Here is a 22,679-nt window from a genome sequence, read left to right as displayed (position 1 = left end):
GAAAGATATATCCTGAAAATTATGTCTCTCACTTGCTTATGCAGAATTTATCACTTACCACCAACATCAGCAATGACAACTCACAACAAATGGAATAAAAATTCACTAAACAACTCACTACGATCATGTTTAATGCTCACATTAGCTATAGAATTTATAGCAGAGTGTTCCAAACACTTCTGAATGCTCATTGGCTGTTGGAGATTGTGATGTAGATGCACAGAACAAGCCTGAACTCGACCACCATCATTCGTGACTCCAGCTATACCAATACAGACCTAACAGGGGAGGAAGCTACTATCAAACTGCCAGTAGAATCTGGCCTGACTGAGGAATATCAGGAAGTGATAGCTAATCTGCATCAATTTTCAGATGCTTTCAAACCCAGAGTAGAAAAAAGACAGAATAAGCAGCCCTTCGTTGAACATCTCAAAAGCACTGGGGATCACCCAGCAACTAGCCAGTGCTCATATAGAGTTTCAGCAGGTGAACAACAGACAGTCTAGTACAAAATGGAGAAGGTGCTGCATGATGACATTATTGAAGCTTCAGAGAGCTCTTGGTCCTCTCCTGTGGTCTTTGTGAGCAGTAATGATGGCACTTGCTGTTTCAGCATTGACTACCAATGGCTGAACAAAATCATGAGGAAATATATCAATCCATTACCAATTCAGTGCAATAGTGCTGCTGTACCAGATGCCCCAGAGGTAATTGTGACACATGCTTCCATAGTTGGCATTCCTTACAGCGGCTCACTTAATGTCTAAGAAATTGGTCGAGATCTGGTTAGTGATACCTATGTCTGATTCTGTCTAGTGTCTTCACAAATCTCAGGTGATCAGATGTTGGAATATCATGGAAAAAGCTTCAGGAAAACTGGATATAAATGAGCTGGGATGACAATGAACCATTTATCTCTGTTCAGCAGCAATATCTTTTAATGCAATGATGACTGAGATTTCAACACTGCTGCTGTGCTCTCCCAACGGATTCCATGAAAGGCAGCTGGTGTCCTTTAGTTTGTGTCCACTTTTATATACCACTATGACGTCATAGTCCTGAAGCCTCAGCACCCACCTTACCACTGGCATGGTGAATTCCTCAAGCTAGTCAGCCAGCATAGAGATAGTGGTCCATTACAGTGAAGAATGGTGTGCCAAATAAATACATCTGGAATGTGTTGATGGCACAAAAAATGCAAGAAACTCTTTCTTGGTTATGCAGTAGTTCATCTTGGACTTTGACAGTATCCTGGAAGCATAAGTTATCACATTTTCAGCCTCTCACTGAATTTTTTCTACAACTGTACAATTTCAAAACCACTAGTGTCAGTCTACACTCCTAACTAAGGTACGAGCATATGGGATTGGTTCCCAAATATTTGAGTGACTCAAAGACGTCTTAAGTAATAAAACCCAGTATGTTGTCCTCGATGGTGAGTGTTCATCGGAGGTGAGGGTATTATCTCGAGTGCCCCAGGGAAGTGTGGTAGGTCCACTGTTGTTTTCTCTCTACATAAATGATCTTTTGGATAGGGTGGATAGCAAGCTGATGATGCTGTGGTGTGCAGGAAGGTGACGTCGTTGAGTGACTGTAGGAGGATACAAGATGACTTGGACAGGATTTGTGATTGGTGTAAAGAATGGCAGCTAACTCTAAATATAGATAAATGTAAATTAATGCAGATGAATAGGAAACAGAATCCCATAATGTTTGAATACTCCATTATTAGTGTAGTGCTTGACACAGTCACATTGATTAAATATTTGGGCATAACATTGCAGAGCGATATGAAGTGGGACAAGCATGTAATGGCAGTTGTGGGGAAGGCGGATAGTCGTCTTTGGTTCATTGGTAGAGTTTTGGGAAGATGTGGTTCATCTGTAAAGGAGACCGCTTGTAAAACACTAATATGACCTATTCTTGAGTACTGCTCAAGTGTTTGGGATTCCCATAAGGTCAGATTGAGGGAGGACATAAAAGCAATTCAGAGGCGGGCTGCTAGATTTGTTACTGGTAGGTTTGATCATCATGCGAGTGTTACAGAAATGCTTCAGGAACTCGGGTGGGAGTCTCTAGAGGAAAGGAGGCCTTCTTTTCGTGAATTGCTACTGAGGAAATTTAGAGAACCAGCATTTGAGGCTGACTGCAGTACAATTTTACTGCGACCAACTTACATTTCATGGAAAGACCACAAAGATAAGATAAGAGAGATTAGTGTTCATACAGACGCATATAGGCAGTCATTTTTCCCTCGTTCTGTTTGAGATTGAAACAGGGAGAGAAGATGCTAGTTGTGGTACAAGGTACCCTCCACCACACACTGTATGGTGGATTGCGGAGTATGGATGCAGATAACACCCTAGATGGCTTGAAAGGAGTGAAGTTTTTCTCAACTAGGGATCTGCAGACAGGCTACTGACAAAATGATGTTGACAAGGCTCACTGGCAGAAGATTGCCTTCATAACTCCTCACAGCCTCTATGACTTTAAAAGTTATTCTGTCTGTGTAACACTCCAGCCACCTTCAAAAGTATGATGAACAACGTGCTTCAACACTTTAAATGGACATGTCTTCGCTGTCTGGAACACATTATCATTGTTCTGAAGGTGTTTGAAAATCATATAAGCCAACTGACAATCATTTCCAAGCGTGTTAAGACTGCTGGCCTCTGCCTGAATCTGAAAAAGTGCCTTTTTGGTGCTCAAGAAAGAAAAATTTTGGGGCACCTCGTGAAAGGCAGTGGAGTCTGTCCCAAACCAGAGAAAATGAGAACTGTTACATATTTACCAGTTCCTCAACACATTCATGATGTCATTAAGTTTTCTCAGAATGTTTTCATACCACTGGTGATTTATAAAGGGCTTCTGTACCAAGGCATGTTCCTTGCAAGAACTACTGCAGGAAGATATTAAGTTTTCCTGGAATGAAGTGCAAAAAAGATCTTGCCTTGCCCTTAAGAAGGCACTAACATCTTCTCCAGCTCTAGTAATGTAGAATTAGAATGCTGACACAGAACATCACACAATATTTGGAATAGGACAGTTCTACTACATTTAAGAAAGGGGTGGAAAAGGTGACAGCTTATGCTTCCAGGATACTCTCAAAGTCCAAGACGAACTTCTGTGCAACCGAGAAAGAGTTTCTTGCATTTTTTTAGGCCTTCAACATGTTCCAGACGTATTTATTTGACAAACCATTCTCCACTGCAATGGACCACCATTCTCTATTCTAGCTGATCAGCTTAAAGAATGCATTGGGTCGACTGGCAAGGAGGATGCTGAGGCTTCAGGAGTATGATGTCATAGTGGTGTACAAAAGTGGATGTAAACCAAAGAACACCCACTTTCTTTCAAGGAATCCTTTGTCAGAACACAGCAGCATGGATGAAATTTCAGTCATTGCTGCATTAAATAACATTGCTGCTAAACAGAGGTAAATAGTTCATTGTCATCCCAGCTCATTATCAGCTAGCTATTCTGGAGCTTTTTCCATGATGTTCCAACATCTGGCCACTTGAGAGCTGTAAGGACTCTAGAAAGAATCAGACATAGGTATTTCTACCAATCCATTAGACACTATGTGAGCCCTTAAGGAATGCTAAATACAGAAGCAAGAACCACAATTAGCTCCAGGGCATCTGGTACTAGCAGCACAATTCCATCAAATGGAAATCGAACTCTTGGGGGAGGTTCCCAAAGTCAACAAATGGGAATCAATGGATAATAGTCTTCACTGACTATGTCACCTGGTGTGTGGCGACCAAAGCTGTGTTGACTGCAGTGACTGCCAAAGCCCCATAAATTGTGAAGTTCCTTGTAGAAGACATCATTTTGAGATGCAAAGTATCCTGTGTGATGAACTCTTATCATGGAAAATTCTTCCAGTTAAGACTGGTTTTAGAGATCATTTCACATTGTGACATCACCTATCAAATGACAACTGCATATCATTCACACACAAATGGTCTCACAGAATGCTGGCATATATGCTCTCTATGCACATTGATGTTTAACTGAGACTGGAGTACAATAATGCCCACCATGACATTTGCATAAAACACAGTGAAACAAGACACTAGAGGGTTTACAGCATTGTTTCTCTTTGATGGTAGTGAGGCTGAAACAAAAATGGATTCACTCTTCCCATTTCAACAGGGCAATACTCAGGATGGCTATGTGAAACCTCTCATCACAGGGGATTTGGCTCGCATATAGACCCTAGACTCTCAGGAAAAAGGTTGATAGTGCTATAACGTCAAGCACAGGCCAGTGCGATATAGCCCATGAGGCTTGGTATGGATTTTTACACCTGTACAAAAAGTGGAACTGTTAGAAAAGCTACTAAAGCCTGCTTTAGGCTTCAGTGTATCTTTTTGTCACTTGTTGGATGCATGTAATGTCAAGGATTGTGATGCTTCACCGAGAAGAGAAAAATGCAGATATTTGTCCATGTCTTATGTATGAAGCCGTACTGCAATCCAGAGGCACAGATCGACAATGGGAGATTCAAGGAAACTGAAGATCAACTCAATGATCACAAAGCTTCAACAGAAGGGTCTACATTTAATGCTATTCATAGATTAGATTAGATTATATTAGATTAATACTTGTTCCATAGATCATGAATACGACACTTCGTAATGATGTGGAACGTGTCAGGTTAATAAAAGATGTCTGTACAAGAAATTACATTACACAAAATATTGCATGACACTAATGATTAGTTGTTTTTTTTTTTTTACTTAGTTTATATCTAAAAATTCAGCCAATGAGTAGAAGGAGTTGTCATCTAGAAATTCTTTTAATTTATTTTTAAATGTTAGTTGGCTATCTGTCAGGCTTTTGATGCTGTTTGGTAGGTGCCCAAAGACTTTTGTGGCAGCATAATTTACCCCTTTCTGTGCCAAAGTCAGATTTAACCCTGCATAGTGAAGATCATCCTTTCTCCTGGTGTTATAGGTATGCACACTGCTATTACTTTTGAATTGGGTTGGATTATTATCAACAAATTTCATAAGGGAATATATATACTGTGAGGTTACTGTGAGGATCCCTAGATCCTTAAATAGATGTCTGCAGGATGACCGTGGGTGGGCTCCAGCAATTATTCTGATTACACGTTTTTGTGCAATGAATACTTTTCTACTCAACAATGAATTACCCCAGAATATGATGCCATACGAAAGCAGTGAATGAAAGTAGGCATAGTAAGCTAATTTACTGAGATTCTTATCACCAAAATTTGCAATAACCCTAATAGCATACGTAGCTGAACTCAGACGTTTCAGCAGACCATCAATGTGTTGCTTCCAGTTTAACCTCTCATCAATGGACACACCTAAAAATTTTGAAAATTCTACCTTAGCTACAGACTTCTGTTCAAATTCTATATTTATTACTGGAGTTGTGCCATTTACTGTACGGAACTGTATATACTGTGTTTTATCAAAATTTAAATAGAGTCCGTTTGCTGAGAACCACTTAATAATTTTGTGAAAAACATCATTTACAATTACATCACTTAGTTCTTGGTTTTTGGATGTTATTACTATACTTGTATCATCAGCAAAAAGAACTAACTTTGCATCTTCATCAATGTGGAATGGTAAGTCATTAATGTATATCAAGAACAGTAAAGGACCTAAGACCGAACCCTGTGGGACCCCGTGCTTGATAGCACCCCAGTTTGAGGAATCAGCTGTTGTTTTAACATTACACGAACCACTTATTTCAACTTTCTGCATTCTTCCAGTTAAGTATGAATTAAACCATTTGTGCACTGCCCTACTCAAACCATAATGATTTAGCTTATCTAAAAGAATTCCGTGATTTACACAATCAAAGGCCTTTGAGAGATCACAAAAAATACCAATGGGTGATGTCCGGTTATTCAGAGCATTTAATATTTGATCAGTGAAAGCATATATAGCATTTTCTGTTGAAAAGCCTTTCTGAAAACCAAACTGACATTTTGTTAGTACTTTATTTTTACAAATATGGGAGGCTACTCTTGAATACATTACTTTCTCAAAAATTTTTGATAGAGCTGTCAGAAGAGAGATTGGGCGGTAGTTGTTGACATAGTGAGGAAGATGTACCAACATGACCAGAACATGAGGATCTGCGTGCCAGCACAGGCATACAGAGAACCATTGATAAGATCTAGATCAGTGTGCTACTCCATTGAGAACCTCTGAAACAGTGGTTACTGTTTCTGCTGATGTAGCAAAGCTGCGAGTTCTCATGCATACAGTGTGGTGTAGTGGTTGGCATCACTGGTTGGCTTGCTGTGGGTCACCTGTTCAAATCTAGCCACCAGCAGTTATTTCTTATTTAGTATTTATCATTTCTGGAAGGTCCTTGTAATATTTAATGTTTGTATATTCTGGAATATTCTATATCTGTACAAAACACCAGTGTTCGAGAATATTCAGTGTTTCTATAAATAGCTGCGCTCTCCGTACTGGAGGTAAGTTCTGTTCTGGCTGTAAATTGACATTCATAATAAATGTGCTTTTAGTTCAAAGTGTTGTATTTCGTTGATGGCCTTGCACTTGGATGTTGGACTTGGGTGTTACAACATCACATCACTCAATTTATAATGATTTTGTAGGTTTCCAACAGAAAATATTTTACTATTACATAATAAATCCAATTCCCATACTGTGAAATAGTAGCTTAATAAATAAAACATTCTCAGTGCAAATGTATAGTAAGAAGGTTAGTTGTACGGTGGCCTCATTTTACTGTAATTGTAACAGCTAACTTTCTTAAATGTATGCCCTGTCAGTAGTGCCACTAAAGCTGGAGCATTATTTCTATTATAATGTGGTAAGCGAAAGAATCTGTCATGGTATTACTGGTGGAATCATCCCCAAAAATGTGAAGTAACTTAGCCAAACTGCATTAACTTAAAGTGAAATGAATTATTAACACCTGAATTCACCTTCTCCTCATCATTTGTCAGTCATCTTTCCACTTTACTTGGTTTCTACTCTGAGAAACAATTATCTGAAAATTTGCAGGTGCATGCAAGCGATGTGGACACTGGAATATTTGGAAGAGTTCGGTACACTCATATTCTTGGTCTCCACAACAGCTCACTCACACTTGATCCAGTAAGTGGAGTTGTTCTGGTTGCCACCAGCAATCATGGATTTGATCGTGAAGCTGCTCCTGGTATGTAATCCTACAAAGACAGTCATAAAGATCATTTTAGTGTGTCTTTTTTCAGTGATAATACCGGTAATTATAACTGCAGTAGAATTCTCCAATTTTTGCTACTGTCAATCAGTTGTGCTTTACCTGCTTTGAAATTTTCTGTATTAATAATAAAATCCTTGCATACTATGTTTTTCATGATAGTATATTGGTTTAACACATGTAACCCAACAGAAAACTCACATAAATTAGTTTGAAGAGTAGGAATGCCAAAAGTAAATTTACATCAAAGTATTTTTGGCTTGTTTTTAAAAGTTGTTTTGTTATCATATATTTCACATTACCTGGAAATTAATGTACCACTGTAGCTTTCTTCATCCTTAGACAATAAGTGATCTCCAATTAGCCTCTGGTAACAGATTTTTGTATTCGCATAGTAAGTTTTAAAGTCTTTAATCTTAGCCCTGAACGTTCAATAGATCATTCTGTCATATGGCAAAAGACATTCAACGTACTGCAATATATTATATAAGCTAACTTTCCTTTTTAGTGAACGTCAAGGCCGTTAATACAACTCCATATTCCTAACACTGCATCTCTTACAGTTCTTCTTCATGTTGGGGTTTACGAAACACAAAGTGTGAATGAATGAAATGGATGAATACACAAAACTGAAGCTTCATATTCTTCTTTGAAGTGTACTAGTAAAACTCCCAAACTAGTATCCTAACAATGGCTGTGAAACAATAATTCATTATCTTCTTGGAATATTCCCGCTGCAGATCACCACAAGAACCATTACTAGTTCTACTGAAGTGTGTGAAGGTCACTTCACCCCCTCATACTTTTTTATGGAAAAACTGTTGCTTTTAGATCACGAGAATTATTCACCATAAATTACACTAATGAACTGCTGAATTAGAGCACACATAATGATGACAGTGGCAAGTCATTACAACATGCATTGCACTCACAATGCCAGAAACATTGTGAGGTCATACTTATCCGTGACTGGATAGATATCACTCTGAATTCACAGCGAGTTGTTAGACAAAGACTCAAGATGGCCAGATGCTGTTCAACAACATCCCAAGTGCACTCAGTAGGATTGACATCATTTTACCTCTGCAGCCAGATATGTTTACTCATTCCTGTGAATGTAGGGAACATTAGAGCTTAACATTATGGGTACATTGTGCTCTATCTCACCCAGATGAGTATGGTGTTATACACAGTGTATTTAATGAACAAGACACCATGTTTATTTTCTTACAGCTCTATTACTAATTCTTGTCAAAGATATTACATAATAGAGATGAATAACAGTGTATTTATTTTCATCCTCAGCATCCTGTCAATCTCAAGTGGGTTGACCAGCTGCATGGACCAACTAATATTTCTTCCATCAGGTGCCTGAGGAATTAAGGTTCACACTTTAACAGACCTATTCCTAAGATTTCCACAGTCTATAAGTTGTCCTACTCCTTCGTCCACATGGTGACTTCAGGCACTACAGGAGATTCAAATTTATAGTCTGAGGTCGTTAACAAGTACGAACAGTTTGGTACTTAACTCATATCGATGGCTGCGTTGTTGTCTTCGTGAAGTCTAGAGGTGATTCTACTGCAATGTTCCCACAGTTTTCTTTGTGTTTGGATGAGACTAACTGGTTCGTAGAGCGACGTGGTATTTTGATTTTTAGAGAGCAAATGTTACATTAGTTTTGCACATCACTATTTAATTCATTTATTCACATTTAACACTTCTACAATAATATGAAATATGACATTGTTTTACACCACATCTGTATCACCACCTCCTCCAACCCACGCTCCCAATCCAAAGACCATCAACCACCTCCTCTGAAGATCCACCTCCTTCCCGCATGACCAAAGATAACCGTCTCTTAGTTGTTAAACTCACAGGCAGTCAAAGGCTATATTTACATTATACGTAAAGAAGTTACTGACATACATGATTTTACGTTCTGTTATAATAACCCCCCTGCCACATACAAGTCCATGCATGGCATTGTGTGTCACTATGGAATAAAATATATCTAATACACATGTCATAATAAAATTTCCAGTTCCAAAAGTTAGTAATGAAATTGGTTTCCCAAGTGATCTTGTTGTTGTTGTTGTCTTCAGTCCTGAGACTGGTTTGATGCAGCTCTCCATGCTACTCTATCCTGTGCAAGCTGCTTCATCTCCCAGTACCTACTGCAACCTACATCCTTCTGAATCTGCTTAGTGTACTGATCTCTCGGTCTCCCTCTACGATTTTTACCCTCCACGCTGCCCTCCAATGCTAAATTTGTGATCCCTTGATGCCTCAAAACATGTCCTACCAACCGGTCCCTTCTTCTAGTCAAGTTGTGCCACAAACTTCTCTTCTCCCCAATCCTATTCAATACCTCCTCATTAGTTACGTGATCTATCCACCCTATCTTCAGTATTCTTCTGTAGCACCACATTTCGAAAGCTTCTATTCTCTTCTTGTCCAAACTAGTTATCGTCCATGTTTCACTTCCATACATGGCTACACTCCAAACAAATACTTTCAGAAACGACTTCCTGATACATAAATCTATATTTGATGTTAACAAATTTCTCTTCTTCAGAAACGCTTTCCTTGCCATTGCCAGTCTACATTTTATATCCTCTCTACTTCGACCATCATCAGTTATTTTACTTCCTAAATAGCAAAACTCCTTTACTACTTTAAGTGTCTCATTTCCTAATCTAATTCCCTCAGCATCACCCGATTTAATTTGACTACATTCCATTATCCTCGTTTTGCTTTTGTTAATGTTCATCTTATATCCTCCTTTCAAGACACTGTCCATTCCGTTCAACTGCTCTTCCAAGTCCTTTGCCGTCTCTGACAGAATTACAATGTCATCGGCGAACCTCAAAGTTTTTACTTCGTCTCCATGAATTTTAATACCTACTCCAAATTTTTCTTTTGTTTCCTTTACTGCTTGCTCAATATACAGATTGAATAACATTGGGGAGAGGCTACAACCCTGTCTCACTCCTTTCCCAACCACTGCTTCCCTTTCATGCCCCACGACTCTTATTACTGCCATCTGGTTTCTGTACAAATTATAAATAGCCTTTCGCTCCCTGTATTTTACCCCTGCCACCTTTAGAATTTGAAAAAGAGTATTCCAGTCAACATTGTCAAAAGCTTTCTCTAAGTCTACAAATGCTAGAAACGTAGGTTTGCCTTTTCTTAATCTTTCTTCTAAGATAAGTCGTAAGGTCAGTATTGCCTCACGTGTTCCAACATTTCGACGGAATCCAAACTGATCCTCCCCGAGGTCTGCATCTACCAGTTTTTCCATTCGTCTGTAAAGAATTCGCGTTAGTATTTTGCAGCCGTGGCTTATTAAACTGATAGTTCGGTAATTTTCACATCTGTCAGCACCTGCTTTCTTTGGGATTGGAATTATTATATTCTTCTTGAAGTCTGAGGGTATTTCGCCTGTCTCATACATCTTGCTCACCAGCTGGTAGAGTTTTGTCATGACTGGCTCTCCCAAGGCCGTCAGTAGTTCTAATGGAATGTTGTCTACTCCGGGGGCCTTGTTTCGACTCAGGTCTTTCAGTGCTCTGTCAAACTCTTCACGCAGTATTGTATCTCCCATTTCGTCTTCATCTACATCCTCTTCTATTTCCATAATATTGTCCTCAAGTACATCGCCCTTGTATAAACCTTCTATATACTCCTTCCACCTTTCTGCCTTCCCTTCTTTGCTTAGAACTGGGCTGCCATCTGAGCTCTTGATATTCATACACGTGGTTCTCTTCTCTCCAAAGGTCTCTTTAATTTTCCTGTAGGCAGTATCTATCTTACCCCTAGTGAGATAAGCTTCTACATCCTTACATTTGTCCTCTAGCCATCCCTGTTTAGCCATTTTGCACTTCCTGTCGATCTCATTTTTGAGACGTTTGTATTCCTTTTTGCCTGCTTCATTTACTGCATTTTTATATTTTCTCCTTTCATCAATTAAATTCAATATTTCTTCTGTTACCCAAGGATTTCTAGCAGCCCTCGTCTTTGTACCTACTTTATCCTCTGCTGCCTTCATTACTACATCCCTCAGAGCTACCCATTCTTCTTCTACTGTATTTCTTTCCCCTATTCCTGTCAATTGTTCCCTTATGCTCTCTCTGAAACTCTGTACAACCTCTGGTTCTTTCAGTTTATCCAGGTCCCATCTCTTTAATTTCTCACATTTTTGCAGTTTCTTCAGTTTTAATCTACAGGTCATAACCAATAGATTGTGGTCAGAGTCCACATCTGCCCCTGGAAATGTCTTACAACTTAAAACCTGGTTCCTAAATCTCTGTCTTACCATTATATAATCTATCTGATACCTTTTAGTATCTCCAGAGTTCTTCCACGTATACAACCTTCTTTCATGATTCTTAAACCAAGTGTTAGCTATGATTAAGTTGTGCTCTGTGCAAAATTCTACTAGGTGGCTTCCTCTTTCATTTCTTAGCCCCAATCCATATTCACCTACTATGTTTCCTTCTCTCCCTTTTCCTACACTCGAATTCCAGTCACCCATTACTATTAAATTTTCGTCTCCCTTCACTATCTGAATAATTTCTTTTATTTCATCATACATTTCTTCAATTTCTTCATCATCTGCAGAGCTAGTTGGCATATAAACTTGTACTACTGTAGTAGGTGTGGGCTTCGTGTGATCTTAGTTATATATATAATTTCCATGATACACAATTTGAAGGTTACATTGGCTGTATTGAGTAATAAGTGTGATGAGCTTATAGCTAACAATAAAATATGGCACCTTATATTTAATTGATCATGTTAGCTGCAGAGCCATGTTAAGATGGGTATATAATTATATAGTATATGTATAAACTCAAGATTACTTCAATACTGACTTAATGCATCTTAGTTAAATTCACTTTTCTGATAGCAGGAAACATTGTCAGTGGTTTCTTTAGAATATATTAAGTGAACTGTGGAATGAAGGCATCTCTCACAATCTTTTAATGTAAGTGCTTCAATAAAATACCTTATGGCATGGCTTGTGCCCAAAACAACCATTAAATCTAAAGAAATCATTATTCTAAAATAAACAGGTTCTTTTAACCACATACATAAAATAGACACAGTTCAAAATATTGTAATACTTATACACAATGTTAAATGGTTGTCTCTTAGGGAAAATTCATGTATACGTGGTGAATGTAATCACATGGTGAATCCAGTGCAAATTCAATTATGTGTGATCCACACTGTATTTTCAGAGTCAGATTGGTTTACATATTCATAATTAAATGTTTCGTTTAGAATGAGGAAGCTGAGATGTTCCATATATGATTGTGACTATCATTGCAGTATCCTCACATTGTACATGTATGTCAGCTTTATAGGTCAAATTATGACAAACTCTACACTTAAATTGTGTAAGACTGTTAGTTTTATACCTTAACTTTACATCATTATTAAACAGTGTTTCATTTTGATTTATTCTCTTGTGCTCAAATAGCATATTGCCATGAGTAGAAATTATTTCAAATTGTGTAACAGAGTATGGGATAAATTCCTAACGGCTCTTCATTCACTTTAACATTAAATTATCTAAACTATTACAAAATATCCTCCCACAATATAAACTTCAAAATTAGTATCACATAACCTTCAATCCATCACAAGGGTTTCAAAAGTAACACATCAACATCTGTCTCCATAATGCTCTAAACCTCAATACATTCTTACTTCGCATAATTTAATTTCATGACTACCCACTATGTTTTTAGCACACAACATACCTGGTCTTTCAAAGCACACTCTCATAACCTGACAATTACCTCCAGTTTGCTTTATCCATTAAATAGTGTTGCATTTGACATAGCTTACAAATGACAAGGTTTTGACTTCTTACACACAATCGTTATGTCTGTGTATGTGCGGATGGATATGTGTGTGTGTGTGCGAGTGTACACCTGTCCTTTTTTCCACCTAAGGGAAGTCTTTCTGCTTCCGGGATTGGAATGACTCCTTACCCTCTCCCTTAAAACCTACATCCTTTCGTCTTTCCCTCTCCTTCCCTCTTTCCTGAAGAAGCAACCATCGGTTGCGAAAGCTAGTAATTCTGTGTGTGTGTGTGTGTGTGTGTGTGTGTGTGTGTGTGTGTGTGTGTGTGTGTGTGTGTGTTGGTGTGTGTTTTGTTCATTGTGCCTGTCTGCCGGCGCTTTCCTGCTTGGTAAGTCTTGGAATCTTTGTTTTTAATATATTTTTCCCATGTGGAAGTTTCTTTCTATTTTATTTATATATACTATTAATTTTGAAGACAATTCATCGTCTAATACAAAATCCAATGCTCTGATAAATTCAGCCACAGATACACTCAATCCAAAAGGGACAACACGATATTGGTAAGTTTTGCCACCAAACAAAAAGGCAGTATACTTCCTAGAATCAAGTTCAAGTGGTATTTGGTGAAAACCAGATGTCAAGTCTAGGCTACTCATAAATTTTAAATTATCAAATTTGTGCAGAAGTTCATCCATATTGTCAGGATGGTCATTTTCTCTAATCAAAAACTTCTTAAGGTGCCTAGAGTCAAGTACAAGTCTAACCCCACCATTTCTCTTAGACACAACTACTAATGGGTTGTTGTAAGCACTTCTACTTCTTTCTATAATACCCCAAGTTTCCATTTTTTGGATTTCCCTTTCTACATCTTTTTTTCCTGGAGAATGGAATGCCCTATGGTTTTAGGAAGAAAGGTTGATGATCTCTGAGTTGAAGTCTGCACTGATAGTCTTTTACCTTCTCTGGTCTCTCACTAAATGTATCCTGAAATTCCCATAACACTTCTCTTAACTGATTTTTCTGACTTTCGCTTAGATTTACAGCTTCCTTCAATTTGACTTCGACTAATTCTTTGAAATTTTGTTCATTTACAAGGTCAAAGGATGTGTTATCACTTATAGTTTCATTATCTACCTCGCTTACAACAGCTTTGATATGGTTGCAAGAATTACTACAGTTAAGGATGAACATTTCTGTTTTCAGAATACTATTTTTCCCAGGTTCAGTAATTGTAACACTTTTATCTTCCCAAGAGAAGCTTACACCCCCTTTTAAGACCCAATCCATGCCAAAAATGATATTTTCTTCTAACCTTGGGACCACAAGGCAACCTTGCTCAAATTCCAAATTTTCAATTTAAAAAGTTAACAATACTTGACTCTTAACTACCTTACTTTGCCTACCAGTGGCACCTCTGATGTTTACCCCTACAAGTGATATTTCTACAAAGTTCTTACCATCCCTAATTTTATCTCTAAATTTTTCTGATATTTCACATATGGGGCTTCCTGTATCAATAAGACAGTGTCCTTCCCACTGATTTACTCTTATTTTAATGTATGGACAGCCTAATTCCTTTTCATCTGCCTTCCCCTCAGGGACTTCATATAATAAATCTTTTTCAATTTCTTTATAATTTCCATCTACTTCCTCCCTTCCAGTCTTCATCAGGTTTACCTGAGTTTCAGATTCTAAGTTACATATCAAGTTTACACTTTGGCTGCACACAAAATATCTCCCTACTGTTTATGTACCTTTCACTCAGACTCTTTCTTTTACTCTCTCACCAACGTGGGCATAAAAATCTACTAATTATGCTTACATGATACTAAAACACTTTGCTACTACAACTCTTATTATACTGGTTCCACAGGGTTTCTAAAAATTCGCTTCCTTTACTTTCAATAATATCACGCAAATCTAATTCTTTCAAAATATTTTCACTTTTGTTATCACCACTTTGATTAATCATGAAATGATCAGGACAGACATGTAGCAATTGACTTTCAGTTGTCACTTCATAATTCTTATCATATTCCTTTGCTTCATCACCACAACTATCATCAAGTTTCAACACTTCATTATTTATTTCAATAAAAACATTGTACTCACCTTCTGGTCTGCTTACCATACTTTTCACATCAATAATACTAACATCATCACTACTATGGTATACTTTACTGCCAGTTTCATCTATTTCTCCCTGTTTCTCACTTTCTATGGTTGATTCTTTTTCCTGTTGCTTAGGTTTATCATCAGCTGATTCACTATTACCTTCTTGTGAGAACAACCCCCCAATTCTGAACTAAAACATTTATTACTCTCTTCATTATTAGCTTGCTCTCCCCTTTTTGCCCAGCTGTAAAAATCATTTAACATCTCCTCATCCAGAATTGAGTCAGAGCTTTGATCTCTCATATGTTTATTTTGTGGTGGTCTACTGTGCCACATAGCATCCCAAAATTTATCAAAATTTAAATAATTCACTTGGTATTCCTGGTTTTTAACCCGTTTGTTAATGGTATAGTTATTTACACTATTTGGTTTTGTGTGAAAGTTAGTGGTCCTATTATATTTAAATCTGTTCGCCCCAACGCTGTGGACCCTCATTGAGGCGGTCCGGAGTTTTCCTGATGGCTACCTCTATTGTCACTCCTCCAATTTGTATTCATTCTGTTGTTACCTTCCCATCTGTTGTTCCTAGTTACACCAGTTTCTACCTCTCCCATTAGCATTGTACTCTCTTGTTCTATCATGTTGGTGTTCATTCCGAAAATCTCAATTGTCCCTTCTAGGGTTCTCCCCACGGTAATCAGAATTCCACCTCCCACTGTAATGGTTTCCATTACTAAACTGTTGCACATTTATCTCATTGCCCTGTCTAATTTGTATATATATTTTAGAAACTGGTCTAAACAGTCATCAGGTCCAGGCACTAATTCCCACTGCATTCTTTCAGGTAACCTTCTTTTATGGGCATCAATTTGCGTCATTTTGTTGAAGGGTTTATCTAGATGCACCAATTTCCTAAGTTGATCTGTGCAAAAGTCTTTAATTGAGTGCTTTCTGCCCCTGAAACCAGGCCCATTTAAAAATTCACTTTTTATTCTACCCTGCTCAGTCTCAGACCAAAACTTACTTAAGAAACTCTTCTTAAAATCATCAAACTTTTTCCACTCATCAAAATGTTGGTTTGCCCAAGACAAAGCTTCTCCCTCAAGAAATTTTTTAACAAATTTAATCTTTAGATTATCAGACATACCAAGAACAAGGTTGTCAGAGCAGTGTTGTAAAAAGTCTACAGCATGTAAATTATCACAAGGAAAACTTTTTACAGGTGAATTACTGCACATACTTCCACCATTCATACATAAATTTCTAGACACAAAATTATCTTGCATTTCAGTGAATCTCTTGTCTATTACATTTAAATTACATGTTACAGACTCTTGTGTATTATTTAATTCAGCATCTAAGGAATTAACTTTTAATTCTGTATCTTGACTTAATTTGTCTACCCTCTCCTCCACAGTTCATTGAGCTGTGGTTGACCTTTCAATCTATTTCCCTTGACTTGAGCTAACTGTGGCTAATTTATTTTCTAAGGTCACAAACTTATTTTCTATGGCCTCAATTTTGGAGTTCATGCCCTTCAAACTTTCTCCTAATTGAAGTTTTAAATTTGAGATCTCTTCTTTCAGTACATCACCGTTGCTTTTCATTTTTGCTTCCAGCGATTCACTATTTAAACTTAAGTAGACCCTCTATATACTCCTTCCACCTTTCTGCTTTCCCTTCCTTGCTTAGAACTGGGTTTCCATCTGAGCTCTTAATATTCATACAAGTGGTCCTCTTTTCTCCAAAGGTCTCTTTAATTGTCCTGTAGGCAGTATCTATCTTACCCCTAGTGAGATAAGCCTCTGCATCCTTACATTTGTCCTCTAACCATCCCTGCTTACCCATTTTGCACTTCCTGTCGATTTCATTTTTGAGACCAATAGATTGTGGTCAGAGTCCACATCTGCCCCTGGAAATTTCTTACAATTTAAAACCTGGTTCCTAAATCTCTGTTGTACCATTATATAATCTATCTGAATCCTGCCAGTATCTCCAGGCTTCTTCCATGTATACAGCCTTCTTTTATGATTCTTGAACCAAATGTTAGCTATGATTAAGTTGTGCTCCGTGCAAAATTCTACCAGGCGGCTTCCTCTTTCATTTCTTTGCCCCAGTCCATATTCACCTACTATGTTTCCTTCTCTCCCTTTTCCTACTCTCGAATTCCAGTCACCCATGACTATTAAATTTTCGTCTCCCTTCACTACCTGAATAATTTCTTTTATCTCATCATACATTTCATGAATTTCTTCATCATCTGCAGTGCTAGTTGGCATATGAACTTGTACTACTGTAGTAGGTGTGGGCTTCGTGTCTATCTTGGCCAAAATAATGCATTCACTATGCTGTTTGTAGTAGCTTGCCCGCACTCCTATTTTTTTTATTCATTGTTAAACCTACTCCTGCATTACCCCTACTTGATTTTGTATTTATAACCCTGTATTCACCTGACCAAAAGTCTTGTTCCTCCTGCCACCAAACTTCACTAATTCCCACTATATCTAACTTTAAGCTATCCATTTCCCGTTTTAAGTTTTCTAACCTACCTGCCCGATTAAGGGATCTGACATTCCATGCTCTGATTCGGAGAACGCCAGTTTTCTTTCTCCTGATAACGACATCCTCTTGAGTAGTCCCCGCCCGGAGATCCAAATGGGGGACTATTTTACCTCCGGAATATTTTACCCAAGAGGACGCCATCACCATTTAATCATACAGTAAAGCTGCATGCTCTCGGGAAAAATTACGGCCGTAGTTTCCCCTTGCTTTCAGCCATGAGCAGAACCAGCACAGCAAGGCCGTTTTGGTTAATGTTGCAAGGCCAGATCAGTCAACCATCCAGACTGTTGTCCCTGCAACTACTGAAAAGGCTGCTGCCCCTCTTCAGGAACCACCCATTTGTCTGGCCTCTCAACAGATACCCCTCCGTTGTGGCTGCACCTACGGTACGGCTATCTGTATCGCTGAGGCACGCAAGCCTCCTCACCAATGGCAAGGTCCATGGTTCATGGGGGGAGGATTCTGAATGTAATACAACATTTAAGAATGATAAATCTCACAAAACTGAAATTTTCTTTGTAATGATGTACAATGTTTTTCCATGTTGCAAGTATTCAAACAAGGAATCACATCTTTCATTCTTAGTAATGAAACTACTCCACCCTTTGTCTGTCCCCATTTGGAAGATACCATACAATTCATGCAAAATGTCAGCATGATTCAGTGCCCTAAGAACTTTACAGCATAATAACTTTAGTGAATCTTCTATTAATGCCTGGCAATACACTGTGAGCCACATGGATAAGCAGATTCTCTCGCAAGACTCCAGCTACTTTAATATGTAACAAAGAGCTCACACACTAAGTTAAGTTACAGTTTGCAGATCATGTTTTCACATTGCAAGATTGATGCCCTCACTACCCAGCAGCCACCAGCAGTACATGTTTTTGGCAGCCATGTTGTGCTGTATGGCAGCCTTGTTGTGCACTGATGTGCAGGTGGCTACCGAGCAGAGGTAACTGTGCCCAACACTTCAGAACATGACACACCTGGAATGAAGACAGCCATCTTGGCCTTCCCTTTAGCAGGCAACAACTGAACAGGTCCTAGTGCATATGAAGAAGTCCAACACTGCCACCATTGGCAACACCTTCTGGTAATCAAGATACACTCCACTCAGCTGACAACAGAAAACTACCTCTCAGGGTGTGTACCGCAGCCAACAGATTGTGCATTGGTGCTGGTTCCATGCACATTATGGCACTACCATAGGTAAGTGCTCACCTCCTTGCAAGCACCCAAATGCCACCCATGATCTTCACTAGGCAAAATAAGCCAAAAATTCAACCAGGTGAATAAAGCCAATTTGTTTCCACTATTTGCCATGGTGATTGTATTACTAACCATCATTTTGGTCAACTTGAGTTCCAAGATCAGCAAGATTCCGAACACAGCTACTCTTCCTTATGCTGCAGATATCTCACCTCCCATCCCAAAGATGATGAATGGGTCAATTATTGACATGTATGGATCTACTTACACAATACTGACTTTGGCAACAATCAGAATTTCACCTGGATCTTTATGCAAGTAGATGTGTATGAAGTCCCGTCAGGAGCAGGTTTTCTCCATCACTTTCATTTGTGTCCAGACTTACAAGAAGTAGTGTTCTTCTGAAGATCACTGGGCATTAGCATTTAGGGTACCTTCGATGCAGGCTGTTCCAAAATGTGCAGACACACTGAAAACCCCAGTGTGCAGGCTTCACTAGTTACACTTTTCACTTGAGGATCAACTAGCAGCAACCAATAAATTGTACAGAAACATGAGAAAAGAATGTCTCATGTTGCAAGAAGAAAATTCCTTATTACTGTACAAACTGTGTGGGTGACACAAGCAGCTGGTGGAGGGTGAATGTGAGCTTTCTTGTTTGAAACCATCTGCCATCATTTTTGAGAGCCTACCATCACAGGACTTCAGCTTCAAAGACATCTAGCATAACATGAAGGACCTACAAATTAAAGTATAGAACTGCACCAACAATCTTGGGAAAGACAAAGAGTAAAGATATTCTAATGGTTTCGGCGACAAGAGAAGCGGTGCAAAACTGAATGGTGAACTTCACACTTCTCTTGCTGCAGTTGACTTACTTGAAGCGTTTAGCTGATCCTCTTCTCTGGATATGTGGCTGCGGCGATCTTCACAGCTTCTTCTCCAAAGAAATAATGCTGGTTAGAGGAACTAACTAGAAATAACTTGGTACCCTCATACTTTCAATTCACTAGAAATAACTCGGTATCCTCATACTTTCAATTAAGTTCAGGTATATTTTCATCTCCACAAGTTTCACATAAACATACAAATTCTTGCAAATCAACTACAACAATACCCATTAGATACTATTAAATATAATTACATTGTTGTCGGTTTCATAACCACCAGAAATTCAAAAACAAGACTTGCTTCTTGCAAGTCCAACACCAAGATTAAGAAAGAGTCTCTAGACAAAAAATGTTTCAATTGTTCATAACAATTACAGTCATTACACCATGAAAGAATAATGCGTGCTTGCTCCTTGTACATCACATACACTTTCTATGGCATGAGCGGCAAACATTTGTCGGCGTCACTCGTCCAATGCAGCTCCTGTCCTCCCAGGACCAACGTTCATCCTGCACATGCAGACATGTGTTGCACAATAAATAGGCTCTCTCTAACACTTATCTTTAAAATATCGCATGTTCGAGCCAGCAGAAGGTTGAGTGGTTCCAGAATTTACATGTAAATTCTTGAAGCACTACATATTCCCCTTCGCAGATCGAACACATGGTATTTTATAGATAACCATTATGTATCATACTAGTAACAATCCACATTTTAAAAGTAATCATTTAGTACATAAATTTATATACACAATTTCTTTATCTTTCTTTCATAAATCCTTGTACTCTATACAGCAGGCTTCCAATTGTTGTCTTTCCACTAATTTTTTACTCTACTTTGTTTTTGAACATAAGCGTCTATTTACAATTTAATTCTGTATCACTCTTACTTATAAATGGTGAGAACTTTCTCTTCAGCTCCAATCATAAATTCCTGGTGTTATGGACATTTAAATATTTCATCCTGTATTCTAATTTTTTGTACTATTTTTCCTCAGTACTGATTAATATCATTATCCATAGTAGTTTGTATTCTGGAGGAACTCTGGGCAAATGAAAATGTTTTTTCTGACACTCACAAAACATAATAATGCTAGTAGTACATAGAATTCATACTTACTAGAATAATCCCTATACGGTTCAAGGGTAGGAGCCGGAGGGTAGGGAAGGTGGTTTGCAACCGCCCTCGGTGCAATGCAGAACTGTCATAATAAATGACAATATGTGCATCCTTTCCCAGGGTACACATTCCTTTCCAACTACAACACTTGACAGTTCTCCTCTTTTGATGTGTAAGACCATTATTTGTGTAATCGTATTTTTTGTGTGTATGCGTAAGTGTGTTTATGTAGCCTGATTCTTCGGCTTACTTATATAAAATAAGTTGTATGTTATTGAAAACCACGGAAAATGAGAAGGACTTCAGTGACAGAAGTAAATGAATATGGAAAGAGGGAAAGATAGAAAGGTACTGAAATGAGAAGTAAGAAAGGAAAAAGTAGAAATGGGTGATAAGATCAGAGAAGAGAAAAAAGATAGCCCAAAAGACAGGAAACCCTTCCCATCCCCCTTCCCCAGGATCCTTACCTTGCAGGTACTTGAATGAGAAGCTGGAGGAGGTATGGTGTTAAATCGTCTCCTACAGAACGTACATTCTCACCTTCACCCTTGAGGTCTCTGAAGAAAATCTTAGCAACCCCAATGGAATGGCAAATGGTAAGGAATCAGTCACACTTGTTTGGGTCGTTTTAAAGGTATGGTGTGTGTGTTCCATGTTAGCCATGTTTGTACTTACACTACCCACCCCTCCAAAAACTAACACAAACCCTCCCATCTACATCACAAGGGTATAAAATATTCTCTAATAAATAGATAATTATACACTATGATCAAATAGTTGTTTAGTTAATCACTTTACACTTTATTTTATACATACATAAAATACTCTGTTCAGTTCTTGCTCCTTGTACATAACACACAGCTTCTATGGCAGAAGTGGCAAACACTTGTCGGCGCCGCTCGTTCAACGCAGCTCCTGCCCTCCCAGGACCAATGTCCATCCTGCACACACAGACATGTTGCACAGTAAATACGCTCTTTCTCACACTTATCTTTAAAATATCACATGTTCGAGGTGGCTGAAGGTCGAGTGGTTCCAGAATTTACGTGTAAATTCTCAAAGCACTAAAATATGTCGATCAGTTACTGACCCAGGCTGTGTTGTATTTGGAATCAGTGGACACAAAAGCCAGCGTGAATACACCCTGCCCCCCAAAAAAAGCTGTGGGAATCATCCAGAATTGGATTATTCAGCTGGAATCATTGCATATGACATTGCCTACCCACTTTAACCACCTTTCTTCTGTACCTACCACACCCATGCAGGTTAGTGACAGTGCAACTAATGACAGTTACCTCCTCACATGTGTGTTTAGTGCCTCCAAGTTCCTGACCAACAATAGCATTAAGGGAGATACAATGCATAGGACTGAAACTAGAGAGAGACCACCATCTCTTACAAGGCATGATTCCTTTCCCCCGAAAGCATACAGATTGCAAAAATCCTGTAGATGAAGTATTAACTAAGGACTGCTCCTCTACTTTCCTCTCCCTATTTTTCCCTTCCTGCCCTCCACCTCAGCCTTCCGATGCTGCACCAGGTAGCCCAGGTAGCCTTGCCTGCCACATGTAGTCCCTGTACACTCCGCCAGGAAGCACTGTTTTCTCTTCCCCCACAACTGCCCTGTTATCCCTCCTGCTTCCCCACTCCACTACAGATTGTTGCTTCCATTCAGTACCTTTCAGTTTCAGCCACGGATAGCAGTTGTATGTGTATGATATGTGCTAGCCTGTGTGAATGTGTGTGTTTTTCTT

The 22,679-nt window shown here is 38.6% G+C and overlaps 1 protein-coding gene across 1 annotated transcript in view; it reads left to right on the top strand.

Moving 5' to 3' along the window:
• Positions 1-22,679, top strand: part of LOC126278769 (cadherin-86C) — a 396,441-nt gene that overhangs the window by 291,143 nt on the left and 82,619 nt on the right. The window contains exon 12 of the mRNA XM_049979049.1: positions 7,029-7,182. Coding sequence (XP_049835006.1) covers positions 7,029-7,182 — 154 coding nt within the window. The remainder of the gene's footprint in view (positions 1-7,028; positions 7,183-22,679) is intronic.

Source organism: Schistocerca gregaria, chromosome 1 (genome assembly GCF_023897955.1).
Source record: "Schistocerca gregaria isolate iqSchGreg1 chromosome 1, iqSchGreg1.2, whole genome shotgun sequence".
Lineage (NCBI taxonomy): Eukaryota > Metazoa > Arthropoda > Insecta > Orthoptera > Acrididae > Schistocerca > Schistocerca gregaria.
The sequence above is the reverse complement of the archived record's forward strand: the minus strand, read 5'-3'. Positions and strand labels throughout refer to the sequence as shown.